This window comes from Vipera berus, assembly GCF_964194415.1.
Source record: "Vipera berus genome assembly, chromosome: 6".
Lineage (NCBI taxonomy): Eukaryota > Metazoa > Chordata > Lepidosauria > Squamata > Viperidae > Vipera > Vipera berus.
This window is the reverse complement of record NC_138208.1, coordinates 22622873-22638064: the sequence shown is the minus strand read 5'-3', so window position 1 is coordinate 22638064 and position 15192 is coordinate 22622873. Positions and strand designations below refer to the sequence as shown.

General features: G+C 39.4%; 1 protein-coding gene across 1 annotated transcript in view; it reads right to left on the bottom strand.

The window, feature by feature from the left end:
* The window catches only part of POT1 (protection of telomeres 1), a 53679-nt gene extending 38845 nt beyond the window's left edge, over positions 1 to 14834 (bottom strand). Inside the window, exons 1-6 of the mRNA XM_081331548.1 lie at positions 14614 to 14834; positions 9032 to 9104; positions 8411 to 8502; positions 4061 to 4165; positions 3139 to 3189; positions 1615 to 1729 (exon numbers count right to left, since the gene is read on the bottom strand). Of these exons, the coding sequence (XP_081187674.1) occupies positions 1615 to 1729; positions 3139 to 3189; positions 4061 to 4165; positions 8411 to 8502; positions 9032 to 9104; positions 14614 to 14736 (559 nt within the window). The 5' untranslated portion in view covers positions 14737 to 14834. The remainder of the gene's footprint in view (positions 1 to 1614; positions 1730 to 3138; positions 3190 to 4060; positions 4166 to 8410; positions 8503 to 9031; positions 9105 to 14613) is intronic.
* Between the last annotated feature and the right edge of the window lie 358 nt (positions 14835 to 15192).

Below are 15192 nucleotides of genomic sequence, written 5' to 3'. Positions count from 1 at the left end.
TAAGTGGCCACAACAAAGAAGGCACACTTAGACCCACAAGATGGCAACATTTAATGGAGATGTCCTGGAGCACCCCCTCTCTGCCAGAATGTACTGAGGACAATAAATAGTTGGAGACTAGCATTCTCTCAGGTATGCAGCCACCTCTGCCATACAGGGCTTTTTATAGGTAATAACCAACAAACTGGATTGCATTTGGAAGCCAACTGACAACCAATGCAGCTTTTGCAGCAGTGGTGACACATGGGCACATTGAGAGGTGCCTGTTACTGCTTGGTCCACTGCATATTAAACCAGCTGTAGCTTCTAGGCAGTGGTGGGATTCAGCCGATTTGCACCAGTTCAGTAGAACCGGTAGCTAAATTTTGTTGAGTTCAGAGAACTGGCTGAACGCACACAGGACTAGAACAGCCCGCCGGAAGTGTGTGGCTGCCACTTCTGGAAGTCTGTTCTAGGCCTCGGAGGCCTGAGAGGCCTAGAACGGCCTGCCGGAAGTGCATGAAGCTACTTCCAGAAGTCCATTTTAGGCCTGGGAACCTTCCCAGGCCTAGAACAGCTTACTGGGAATGCATGGATGCTACTTCCAGAAGTCCATTCTAGGCTTCAGAGGCCCAAGCCTGCATCCATGCGAAGAACTTGTTGTTCAGGTATTTGAACCCCACCACTGCTTCTGGGTGATCTTCAAGAGCAGCCCCATGTAGAACATACTGCAATAATCCAACTGTGATGTAACCAGGACATGAGTGAATCTCTGAAGGATCTCCAATTGAAAAAAAGGGCACAACTGGCACACAAGATGAACCTATGCAAAGGCCCTCCTGACCTCAGCTGCCACTTGCTCTTCATGCGGTAGCTGCCCCCACCCCAAGTTGTGCACCAGTCTTCTCTGGAATAATGCAGCCCCATCCAAGACCACAGCTGGCGAGATCCCCATGTCAGGGGGTCCAAATAGACACACAGTCTTGTTAAGATTGAGTTCTGCCCTATCCAGACTTGAAAAAACCCCATACACTGGTCAATACAATAATTTTATCTACACAGCTTGGGATGGTAATGTAGAAGTAACTATGATACAGCAACCTGAAGTAGTGGCTAATCTAGCAAAGATCAAGCCCGAAAGTACCCCAAATAGGAGACACCATGAATCAATCTCTGTCATCATCAAATAAAACTTGACCATGGGGAACCACTGCCACATAGTACCTCCTACTCATATCCCACAGCTGGTCCAACAGTATCAAAAGCCATTGAGAGAACAAGGGGCATTAGGATGGATACATCATGCTCTGCCAAACATCATGAGCATATGTGCCCAAACTGCCTCTGCACGGTACCTTGGTCTGAAGCCAGACTGAATAATAATTTATATCCATGGATTATTATTGATCCATTGAATGATAATCCATTTCCTCCAAGATCCTCTGTTGCTATTATTCAACCACCTTTTCCACAATTTTCTCCAAAATGGGCTGATATGACTATTTACTTGATCAGCTATGGCAGTTTATCTGAAATTGGCCATTAGTTCACAATCTATTTTGGCACTCATTTGCTTAAAAAAAGCATATACCCCAACATATTATAATGGTAAGATGTATATTCAATCATACATACCAGTTCCTTTGCTGAAATATGGAGGCTTGAAGAATGTCACAGCCCCATACAAGTTGACAACAGTTCCATTTTTAAGGTGATTCAGAGGAGTGTATGTGTATTGGGGAACAACTTTCTGGCAAGATAAAAGATAAAATGATCCGTGAGAACATGATCTATGGCAAGCTGGTCAAAAATTCTGTGACTGAACTATTTTATTTTTTTATTAACCTTAAAATGGTAGAATCGATTATGAAAAAAGAGATTTTTCCCATATAAACTAGAGGTCCATTAATTTTTTCAAGTAGTGGATATCATCATGCAAACTCACATAATGCCTTATTTTTTTAAAAAAAATACAGAAGTAGTTATCAATAGAAAAGATTGAGAGGTTTTTATAATTATAGAAGAGAGAATTTTGTAAATTGCTGCACAGAAAATCAAAAACTTTTTATATTTTTTATTATTTCTGCACTTCTGCTTTTTTCTTTCTTTTACTGTTTCTGTTCTTTATTAATTTGAGTTAGTTTGTATGTCTTTTTAAAAACTTTAATAAAAAAGCAAGGGGCTTCTTCACTTGCAAGCAAAGTGTCTTTTCAAATTATTTGCACTAGTATAAGAGCTACCGTATTTTTCAGACCATAAGACGCACTTTTTTTCCCCAAAAGTGGGGGGGGGGAAACGAGGGTGCGTCTTATGGTCCGAAGGTGATCCGTATGGCCAGCCCCAACCTCCGCAAGTGGAAAGCAAGGGAGATTGCCAGGAGCACGAATCGGCACGTGCTGAGAAACGCCAATCTCACGCTCCTGCACTCTCCCTCGCTCGGTTTCAGCTTCCCTTGCTACAAGAGAAAGCAGGCTGAAACGGAGTGAGGGAGATTGCCAGGAATGCGAATCGGCTGATCTCGCGCTGCTGCAATCTGCCTTGTTTCAGCCTGCTTTCTCTTGTAGGAAGGGAAGCTGAAACCGAGTGAGGGAGTTTGCAGGAGCGCAAAAGAATCGCATTTCTGGCAATCCCCCTCACTCCGTTTCAGCTTGCTTTCTGCAAGAGAAAGCCGGGCTGCAGGGCCGCCTCCGCGGGTACTGCTCTAATGCAGAGAGGGAAGGACAAAGAGGGAGGGAAGGAAGGAAGGAAGGAAGGAAGGAAGGAAGGAAGGAAGGAAGGAAGGAAGGAAGGGACAATGGGAGAGGGAGGGAGAGAAAGAAAGAGAGAGAGAAAGAGAGGGAGAGAGAGAGAAGGAGAAAGACTTTTTTTTCTTGTTTTCCTGCTCTAAAAACTGGGTGCGTCTTATGGTCTGGTGCGTCTTATGGTCCGAAAAATACGGTAATTCTCCTTCCATCTTATGAAAAAAATATATAACCTATCTCTATATAAAACCATTGGCAACAATGTGATATTATTTCCTGGATATTTTCTGACCTTACAATCTCTTCCCAGTGTGGATAGGGTTGGTCCAGGCCTTGTCACCTAATGCAGCAACATATTGTGAATAAGGAAAACTTATTTTAGATATTGAGCCCACAAATTTAATTGATTCAAACTTACCATGGATACTGTTTCTTTCCTAGTCACATGTTGTGATGATCCAGTACAAACCTGGGGGTAAAAAGACTTTTAGAACTATAAACATGTTAAAAGTAATTTCAGAATCTTCATGCCAATATTTTAACAAGACTTTCATTAAATATTTATTAAAATTAAACACTATGTATTATATCAGAAATGGACATTTATTTCAGATGCTATTGAACAGGAAAAAAGAAAAAATGATCTTATGAACAAGAGATCATTTTCTTTTTTCATCAGTTTGTTCTCTAAAACAAAGCTATTACTTTGTAGATTCATTACGTATTTACTATTTTGAAAACATAACATTAAGTATATTCTATCAATGAGAAACATCTTCACTAAACTAATAGTACTGTAATACTATTGAGAGATTTTATTTCTCCTATTACACTTAATTACATCAATAAGGGATAATGAGAAATTCAGATTTTTATAACTTATTTAGATTTAAAGATCCAGAAACATAGCATTATCTGATATTTTAATTTAAAAATCTATATCTATATATTTATATCAGAGAACACACAATTTTATAATAGTATACACTAATATTCCTTTGAAAGCAACTATCAAATTTATAGTTTTTAGTATTTTTAACTTTTTTAGTTACATATTTATTTGCATACTGCTTCAAAAACTCCCATAAAAACACAATATAAAACAAGCATCGTGTAAAAATTAATATTCTTTCTTTATTGTTATTTATTGATAATGACCATGACTGCTCATATTTACTAGAAATAAAAAATATATAAAACAAAGAGGTAACTTTGAAATCTTGTTAAGCATCATGACTTAATTAAATTGTAATAACCACAGTCATCTTTTAAAATTACTAATTCAACTACAGATTAAGTGAAAATGGAGAGAATGAGGAAAAAAAACTTGATCAATATACATAAATCGTAGAGCCGGCTTCATCAGACACTTCCACCTGACACCCATGCCTACTGCAATCGTTAGTGGACTTTGCCAAGCTGAACCCAACCACCATGATGATAACCTATAAAAAAAAGCCAATGAGAATGTTATTATATCCGTCACTATACCATTTACATCACATCTTTTTATCCCTACCTTTTAAAAATGGTAATAAAAACCATGATGGTGCAGTGTTTAGAATGGAGTGCTGCAGGCTAACTCACTGCTCACTCCAGGAGTTTGATTCTGAATGGCTCAAGATTGACTCACCCTTCCATCGTTCCTTGGTCAGTAAAATGAGGACCCAGATTTTTGGTGACAATATGCTGCCTCTCTAAACTGCTTAGAGAGTGCTGTAAAGCATTATGGAATGGTATGTAAGTCTAAATGCTATTGCTATAATTTTGAAAAATACTAAAATGAATAAAATGAGACAGAACCAAACTGCCCATTTTAAGATGAATAGTGTGCCTCCATATATTACAATCCTTAACAAAGAGAAAACATGTTAAAAATAGAGAAGCCTTTAAATAAATGCAATGACAAAAACAATGCAATACAAATGAAGGAGAATGGATTGAGTACAATGTAGGTTTGCAGATTATAATAACCAATTATAAGAAACCTTGATGTAGTAGCAATCTGATAGAATTGGGTAAGAGAAGATCCAACAGCAAAGATTTGAAGTATAAATATTATAGTCTGAATGCTGAATGTTATAACTGTAACTAAGCATGTTATATATGGCAATTTTAAAATAAAACCCACTTTAACCAAGAAATGTATTTTTTTCATGCTACGAAAGATGTTTAAGTGTTTATTTCTTTCTGACTCCTATGGTAAGCAAAATAACCATTTAAATTAAGGAAGAAATAAGGCTAAGATTAATAACTCTTAAAAAAAACAAGACTAAGCTGAAAAAAAATCAGATGTAGAAATGTGCAAGTATCAAAGTGCTGAATAAGTGAAATATGGGTCACTTAAATAAGATAATAATTATAAAAATATTAAGTTTATTTAAAAAGTCATTTTTAATAATTTTATTAAAGATAAAACTTATATGGTGTCTGAAAAAGTGCAAATTAAAAAATAAAAAACATTTCTTGAAAAATTCAATTCTTGATAAAAGTCCCCTTCACCAATATATTTTATAAATCAGAATTATGAATATAAATACAAATATACACATATATTTTTCAGCCTATATGGTATTAACTCAATAGCCAAAAAGTTATAAAGTCAAAAATGTGACTTGATGAAAAATGACTTTTGTAATGCTTTCCATTACACTTTCTAAACAGTATTTTAAATGTAAATAACCTGAAAACTGTACTACAGCAATACTTGCATGTAATAATGAAATGAAGCCAATCCAAACCAGACTATATTAGCTTGTCAGAAGAAGTAACCCAGACATTTCTTAAAACTCTCTCACACATATACAGAGGCAGAAAAATAGAAAATATTTTCTAATATCTCAAAGGGAATGACATAGCTTATTCCTGTGTAAGTACAATATAAATCATTTTTGATGTTTGACATTAAAACAGGTTGTAGGTCTAATAGACTTGGAAACAATTCTGTGAAAAAGTATTTACTCCCTTTCAGCTTTTTTATGTACCTCTGCCATTAAACGTGATGAGAAAAGAAATGTTTTGTAATTCTTGAGGCCAAAGTTGGTGCAACCAGATGCTGAATCTAAAGGGTCAATTACATTTTCACAATGTCATACTGCTTACAGATGACTTTATCAAACCAATGAACTGCACTTTGCTGTTATTTGTTCATTCAGACTGACTTTTAATATTGATAGGGCCCATGTAAAGCTCTCGTACAGTTGCAAGAAAAAGTATGTGAACCCTTTGGGATTACGTGGAGTTTTGCATGAATTGGCCATAAAATGTGCTCTAAAGGTCATGTCACAACAATAGAAAAACACAGTCTGCTTAAAATAATACTACACAAACATTAGCTGTTGTCATGTTTTAATTGAACATAACATGTAAACATTCACAGTGCAGGGTGGAAAAAGTATGCAAACCCCTAGCCTAATGACTTCTCCAAGAGCTAATTGGAGCCAAGAGTGAGCCAAACTTGACTCCAATCAGTATGATGATATTGGATGTGTTGCTGACAGCTGTCCTGCCCTTTAAAAAAACACACCTGTTTTGGGTTTACTGGTCTCAAGAAGCACTGTCTGATGTGAACCATGCCTCGCAGAAAAGAGCTCTCAGAAGTCCTACGATCAAGAAGCTGGAAAGGGTTACAAAAGTATCTCCAAAAGCCTTGATGTTCATATGTCCACGGTAAGACAGTCTACAAATGGAGAAAGTTTAGCACTGTTTCTACTCTCCCTAGGTGTGGTCGTCCTGTAAAAATGACTGCAAGAGCACAGCGCATAATGCTTAATGAGGTAAAGAAGAATCCTAGAGTGTCAGCTAAAGACCTACAGAAATCTCTGGCACATGCTAACATTTTTGTTGACACATCTACAATAAGGAAAACATTAAACAAGAATGGAGTACATGGGAGGACACCACGGAAGAAGCCATTGCTGTCCAAAAAAAATATTGCAGCACGTTTGAAGTTTGCAAAAGAGCACCTGGATGTTCCACAGCACTACTGGCAAAATATACTGTGGACAGATGAAACCAAAATTGAGTTGTTTGGGAGAAACACACAACACTATGTGTGGAGAAAAAAAGGCACAGCACACCAACATCAAAACCTCATCCCCACTGTAAAACATGGCGGAGGGAGCATCATGGTTTGGGGCTGCTTTGCTGCCTTAGGCCCGGGACGGATTGTGGTCATTGATGGGAAAATGAATTCCAGAGTTTATCAGGACATTTTGCAGGAAAACGTACGACCATCTGTCTGCCAACTGAAGCTCCGCAGAGGATGGGTGATGCAACAGGACAATGACCCAAAGCATACAAGTAATTCAACAAAACAATGGCTTCAACAGAACAGAATACGCCTTCTGGAGTGGCCCAGTCAAGAGTCCTGACCTCAACCCGATTGAAATGCTGTGGCATGACCTTAAGAGAGCGATTCACACCAGTCATCCCAAGAATATTGCTACACTGAAACAGTTTTGTGAAGAGTGGTCCAAAATTACTCCAGATCGTTGTGCAGGTCTGATCTGCAACTACAGGAAACGTTTGGTTGAGGTTATTACTGCCAAAGGAGGGCCAACCAGTTATTAAGTCCAAAGGTTCACATACTTTTGCCACCCTGCACTGTGAATGTTTCCATCTTATGTTCAATTAAAACATGACAACAGCTAATGTTTGTGTAGTATTATTTTAAGCAGACTGTGTTTTTCTATTGTTGTGACTTACATGATGTTTAGAGCGCATTTTATGGCCAATTCATGCAAAACTCCACGTAATCCCAAAGGGTTCACATACTTTTTCTTGCAACTGTAGCTTTTAATGGAAAAGAAATGCAAATGTTTAGAAAATCCAAGGTGGAGAAGGGTGAATACTTTTTCACCAAATTGTATATGAACATTACACTGAAAGTGATGGACTCATGAAGAAGTACCACTGATTTCAATATTATTCAATTACATTTTATTTTCTCAAGATGTGCCCAAATCATTTATGCTTTACAAAAAAAGGATGTATAAGTATGTGTGTGTATGTGTTTGTACCTTTAAGCCAGACTTGGTTCCTGACCACTTCTGTAGTGATCTCAGCAGCATTCTTGACAAGGTGTTTCAGAGATAGTTCCTCCTAGGTCTGAGAGAGACTAATTGGGCCAAGGTCATTCAGTTGGTTTTGTGCCTTAGGCAGGATTAGAACTCACACTTTCCTGGTTTCTAGCCTGCTGCCTTAATCAAACTGGCTCTCTTTACAAATATAGAATGTATAAAGGTTTGTAGAGATTTGTATTCCAACTCACTTTTCTTACATATAAAAGAAATTCTGTGAGCTGGCTGCTTCATTAACATATTCATTTTTAAGACATCAGCTGCTCGCTTAGAGCAAACAGTAGAGATGGTATTGGATTACAATGGTCTGTCTCAAAAACATGTCTGCAAAAATTCTAAATGTGAATGGTTGTAAGACCATTACAAGCCATTTGTTAACTGCAAATGGTCTTCCAAACATTCATCATACTACCATGCAAAATTTTACAAAAAAGATGAGGCAAAAAAGAAAAACAGTAAGAAATGTGGGGAAAATGACAATGAACAATGATTAATAAATTAAAATAATGCTACATAGGTTGGTGTTGCAATTGTTAAGTGTATCAGTTGGGTACATATAGATATACAATTTATATTAATATTAGTAACAAGAAAAATAAAATCACTTACCCCTTGTTGGACAACTTTGGCACAATCTTCTGCCAGTTTCCCAAATACTAAAATATAGATGCTGCTATTCCTGGAAGATGAGTTTTCTGATTCTGAAAAGATAAGTATCAGTCTCACTATTTTTCCATATGTCTAAATTGAACAGCAGCAGCTCCTGCTCCCACATTGGCCAATATTACAACTTAGCATACCAGATTATTTCTCATCAGAAAGTGAAGGAAACCCTACAACGATTAAGAAGAAAACACTTCTTAATATTCAGTGACTAGTCACGGAACATTTTTCATAGGATAGTTTTAATGCTTAAAGAACTATTTGTCCCCAAGTCATTCTACAAGCAAAATTATGCTCATCTTGTTTTACTTCACAGTGAACAAATACTAAAAAGCAAGATTCACAGTTTGGAAAGTTTTTCTCAAATTATATCTAGCATTATTTACACTATTTACACTGCATAATAGAACTTGCACCCATTCCCTCAGGAACTATATAAATGTTCCGTGATCGTTCCCTGCTGTTCTATTCTGTATATCTCAACCACATCTTCCATGTTGAACTTTCTTTGACAAACTTAACCAAGAATATAATCATGAGAATATAGTACTCATTGTGCTGAAATACCTTGAAGTAGTATCTTGAAGAAAGATGTCCCATTTGCAAGTCGAATCAATTGATAGGACATGACAACTGATCCCTAAAATAGAGGAAAATACTCTAACAAATGTTGAAACTTTATAAACATCAACCTTATTCAGAACTTAAAATTATACCTTAAAACAATATTATTTGCCCACATCCCTCTGAAATATTTCTATCAATACTAAATATATTCAGGTGTTTTTATAGAGGCAGAGGAATTAAGAGTACATTCCTAAAAATATAAATATAATACAACCTGGCAAGACAACATCATCGCTTTTCTGTCACAAACAGTTCTGAGGGAAAGTCAATATTCACAGTTAAGTAGAAAATAAATTTCATTTCCCTTCAAGCCAACATTTACACAGTGGATCACTGGCAAAAAATAAGTATGATGGTTGGGATGATGATGATTCAGGCTACAATCCTAATTTCACTAATCTTGTAATCAGGGCTTTTTTTCTCATAGAACTCTCAGAGCGGAGTTCTGGCACCTTTTTTTGGTGGTTTTTTTCAACTTTTGCACAAGCTGTGCTACTCCCTCTATTGCAGGGGTGTCAAACTCAATTTCATTGAGGGCCGCATCAGCATTGCAGTTGCCCTCAGGGGGCTGGATAGGTATGGCCAGGGTGGCTGTGGCCTACTGGGTGGGCGTGGCTAGAGTGCGTATGGCCTACTGGGTGGGCGTGGCTAGAGTGCGTATGGCCTACTGGGTGGGCGTGGCTAGAGTGCGTATGGCCTACTGGGTGGGCGTGGCCAGCTCTACATTGTTCGCATCAAGGGTGCCTATGGGGGCCTGGGCAGGAGTGGGACAGATCTGAGGGTCTCTGGCAGAAGGAGGGTCTCTGGGCCAGGGCCAAGGCAGTGGGGGCCATTCCCTCACTGTTTCCAGGATGGCTTCGCGGGCCGCATGTAACCACTTCGTGGGCCGGATCCGGCCCCCGGGCCTTGTGTTTGACATGTCTGCTCTATTGGCTTTCCAAAGCCAATAGGAATTGCTGCTGAGCACGCCACAAGACCCAACCGGCAAACGTTGCACATGCAAGTTGTCTGCAACAAAGGCAAGTTGGCAGAAACTTTGCACCCCTCCCTGCTGCCCAACTACACCATCTCCTAGTTGTAAGTTAAGAGAGGACTAGGAGTGGGAGGTGAGGAGCAGCACTTAATTCTGCCCTGCCAAAAAAGTGGAGTCCATGTGCACTCCTGCCTCATTCTCACCCGTGTCAGCCAGGCTCTCCATGCCACGCTGCAGCATGGAGAGCCTGCACCGAAGCACGGAAAGCATGTGTGCGCCTGCCTCGTACTCACCTCATGTCAGCCAGGCTGACCACAAGTCAGAAGGAGAAAACGCAGTGGAAAAGAAACCCCCTCCTCAAATAACTCGCATTTGTCAAGTCCACCCTGCCCTCTGAGAGACCCTTGGCCCAATGGGGAGGTGAGGCCTGGCGGACACGATTTCCCTCTCCACTTCTTTTTAACAGTAGTCCTGAAGATACCTGGACGAGACAGAAGCGGCAATGCCACGGTGCTGTGGGAGCCACGGGGCCCGCTGTACACAATGGGGCTGCGCGGGGTGGGCAGAGGTGGCGCACGTGGGGTGGCTGACCTTCCACAGGCCAGGCCAACTAGTGGCCTATCAGGTGCTGGACCTGCACCGCCGCCTCCTCACCCTGCATGCCTACATGGCTGCCCTGGAGAGCCTGGCCCATGATGCCTGCCGCCACCTCGGCCTGCCCGCCGCCCTCCCGCACCAGCGTCTGGCTCGGCAACTGCAAGCTCTGCGCCATCAGTGTGCATAGTGGGAGACACATCACCTTGCACGGATTGGCCCTGAACTGCTGCACTGACTTAACCTGGTTTGACCACATCGTCCTGTGTGGCTGAAGGGGCTGGGGGTCACCACCCTCAGCTAGGAACTGTGTCTCATGGCTACTATTTTAGTGGTTATCTGGATTCTTGCAGATTTTGTACTTCTATCTGAAGTGGTAATCTTAAGCATTTTTTTCATAAATATATTTTCTCATATTTATCTAATGTTACTTTTGCATCTACTTTTTCAATCCATTTTCTTTCTGTCATTAATTCCCCAAGAATAAGAAATGTAAATTGTAAGCTCCTCATAGCACAGTTCTATATCACTATTAAAATACACTGGGCAATTATTTATTTATTTATTTATTTATTTATTTATTTATTTATTTATTTATTTATTTATTTTTGGGACTTATATGCCGCCCTATCTCCTGAAGGACTAAGGGCGGCTAACAACAATAAAATACAACAATACAAAAGTTAAAAAGAATTAAATTAACAGCCCCAATAAAAATAAATTACAATTGAAGTTAAAAATTAAAAAACATTTTAAAATCCCTGTCGTCAGTCCAGGTCAGCCTGATGGAAAAGAAGTGTTTTAAGGCTGCGGTGAAAGGACCGGAGATCCGGGGCCATCCGGAGCTCAAGGGGAAGTTGGTTCCATAGGGCTGGCGCTCCCACAGAGAAGGCCCTCCCCCTGGGGGTCGCCAGCCAACATTGTCTAGCCGACAGCACCCCGAGGAGGCCCTCTCTGTGTGAGCGTACTGGGCGATGAGAGATTGTTCCCGGCAGCAGACGGTCCTGCAAATATCCCGGGCCTAAGCTATGTAGAGCTTTAAAGGTAAGTACCAGCACCTTAAATCTCACCCAGAGGACAACCGGTAACCAATGCAGCTCACGCAGGAGGGGTGTAATATGGGAGTATCGGGATGCCCCCATCACTACCCGCGTGGCCACATTCTGCACCAGCTGGAGCCTCCGGGTGGTCTTCAAGGGCAGCCCCATGTAGAGAGCATTGCACTAATCTATACGGGAGGTAACAAGTGCGCAAGTGACCATACGTAGGGCATCTCGGTCCAGATAGAGGCGCAACTGGCGCACCAGGCGAACCTGGGCAAATGCCTCCCTGGCCATGACTCCAATATGATCTTCGAAACTGAGTCGTGAATCCAGGAGGACGCCTAAATTGCGTGCCCTATCAACGGGAGGTAACACCTCTCCTCCCATAACCAAAGATGGAACCTCTTGGACTAAACGAGATGCCGGTACATAAAGCCACTCAGTCTTGGCCGGGTTGAGCCGGAGCCTGTTCTTCCCCATCCAAATCCGTACTGCTTCCAGGCAACGAGACATCACGTTGAGGGCATCACTGGGTTGGTTCAGGGTGGAGATGAAAAGCTGGGTATCATCAGCATATTGATGATACCTCACCCCGAAACCACGGATGATCTCACCCAGCGGCTTCATATAGATGTTGAACAGGAGGGGCGAGAGTACCGACCCCTGAGGTACCCCACCCCATATGCCTGGGGACATATTCATTTTCATAAATAGATTGAATTGTAACACTTTCCCCCTCACCTAAGCCTGTTCTCTTGTGTGTATAATTTGAACATAGCCAGGCCATTTTTTATCAGCAGTTGTAAATAGAAACAAAATGTTTAACTTATGTACTAATAACAATTTCTTTCAATTCATTATCTTGTAACATGACTCCATCAATTAAACACATATATGTTGAAGGCAGCATATGCACTTGTATTAGACATCTATTATCTCCCACTGCTAGTCCTTCCAAAAGGAACTCAATATATGTCATACTATATATGCAAAAGTTGTCTCCTATTGAAGTGCAACACATCATTTTCCAAGTAGACAAAAAAAAATAATGTTCCATCTTTACTATACCCACCTGGAGTATATAAACATGGCAGTTATTCTACAATTTTTCACCCCATGGCAGCCTACTATGCTGTCTTCATGATAAATTTGATAAAATTTGTTATTGTTGTTAGCCGCCCTGAGTCCTTCAGGAGATAGGGCGGGATATAAGTCCCATTAATAAATAAATAAATAAAAACAGAACTTAGTGTTCTAAGTTCTTCATGAACTATGTCTGATGAAAATAACTATTTTGGCAGGGATGAATTTTGGGTTATAGGAGCATCTCATTCACTTGAGATGGTATGTACAAGCCATTAATAATGTGGTTGCTAATACAGGTAGGTCCGGCTTATAAGCTGTTTGTATTTAAGGAGATGCTTACAATTCTAGTTTATTTGGTGAATGCCTGAAAGATGCATTACTTCATCTAAGCCAAAAAGAGATGAAAAAACTAAAGGCAATTATGAATTAAACTTGGCTCAAATCTCAAAGATTTGCCGGATGAGAATTGGACAAAACTTTGGAATTTACTATGAACATTTGTCTTAAATACAATAAATTTAATTTGTTAAGAATTGAATATATAATTTTTAATTATATAAATAAATATCTAAATAAAATTATATAAATAAAAGATTAACAAGATGAGAGTTCTGGCACCTTTTTTTGAAAAAAACAGTGCTTGTAATAGATATCAATGAATTTAGTGCAACTTATTTCTGAGCAGGCATAGAACTATGTTGCTGGCCCTTTTGAAAACGTTTTATAAAACTGACAAAATTGAGTTAAAATATTTTTCTTACAAAACTCCTGTGGCTCTTCCTAATGATGCTTTTTACTTTGTAGTTCTCAGGTTACCCATTATGAGCAATGAGAAACACATCATCTTTGGCTTAATGTCATACACGCTGTGTATATGAATATCAATGAAATCTGATTGCAAGATTTTTCTGCAGAGCTTTTTCTCAGAATAAACAAAAGTAGTACATAAACAGCAACCGAAATACTTGTTCAAGATCAAGGAAAAGCAAAGATCAGAAGAAAGACTGGAATCTGTATATAAAAATGTCAACAACAGGCCTAATATATTGTTGTATCTTGAATCACAGTGTATATTCAAAGCATAGGTGACATAACATAATACTATTTATATTGGAATAACTATGGAACAACAGAAAATTGCTGACAGAAATAAAATTCATTCTTCTGACGTGGTTTGCCAATTAAAAAAAAGGCTAGGAGACTTTATAAGTTAATTTAAAAGAACAGTGAAAAAATCCTAATAATTTACCAGATAGATTTTTTATTCCACAACTGTTAGCTTTATATTATAAAGATTTCTCCAGCTGCAATTCTGTATCAGTAAAACAAACTTGCATATTTTATACCCACATGGAATAAAATCGCCTAGGATTGTGCCTTCAGAAGGCTCCTATGTGTCTTCAGAAAAAGAAATAAAAACCGAAAATAAAACGTTAAAATTAAAACATGAATGGATCATGTGAATTACCTTATCTATGGAAAAGATTCACCTACAAATCCCAGTTTATTCTCTAAATATCTATATATTAGATATGTGGTTCTTAAACTGAGGTTAATTTGGGCAAATCCTGAGGATAAGAGACCAATTTGTAAATCCGTGTTTGGTGTGTCAAAGATCCAACTTAGAATTGCCAAGTTGCTTGCGTTAAATAGTCTGGGGTCTTTTTTCCCCCCACAGGAATTGGTATTATTCAAGATCAGGAAAAGAGATACCTATTTTAAGAACTACTGGATTTAAACTGAATGCGTCTCGTAACTCCACCCGTATCTCAAGACTGGCATTTTGCCAGTCTTTTTTCCCTCTGAAATGCATGAACTGTTTTTACCTGAATGTATTGGTTCGCATAATCGTGCCCCAGCTGCAAATGCTCGAGACCGGCTTTCTGTAGGTGTTTGGGCAGAGAATTTTTTACCCTCCTAAGGGACCTACTCACTACTTCCACAGGCATGGTGCTTGTTCCAGACCCACATTTAATGGGAAAGATCCGTAAAGGGGCGGACTGCTCCTTCCCCGGACCAACGCACCAACTTGCAGCAAAACCTCTTGGCTTTCTCCTACTAAGCTGTTCTAGCCCTTCTCACTCTATCATTTGTAACCCGGAAATTGCGGAACAGGAAAGATGCGCATGCGCTCTTGGTGATGTGAAGTGCGAACGGTCTAATTTGTCCTTTTCTTTATTGGGGGCGCTAATGAAGAATGTTTAGTACCGCAGCCTCCCTTCGCTTTGCTGGTCAATGCATAAACTTCATAGAGATTTGTAAGCTCCCAGCCCAATAATTATTGTATGTCACCACTGATTTCTTCAGACTTGACAGCATCTCCTACTATTTCTCATCTCTTTCTTCTTCCAACTGTGGTTGTTCTCGACACGTTTGAGATTATCCATATCTTTCCCAAATGTGTA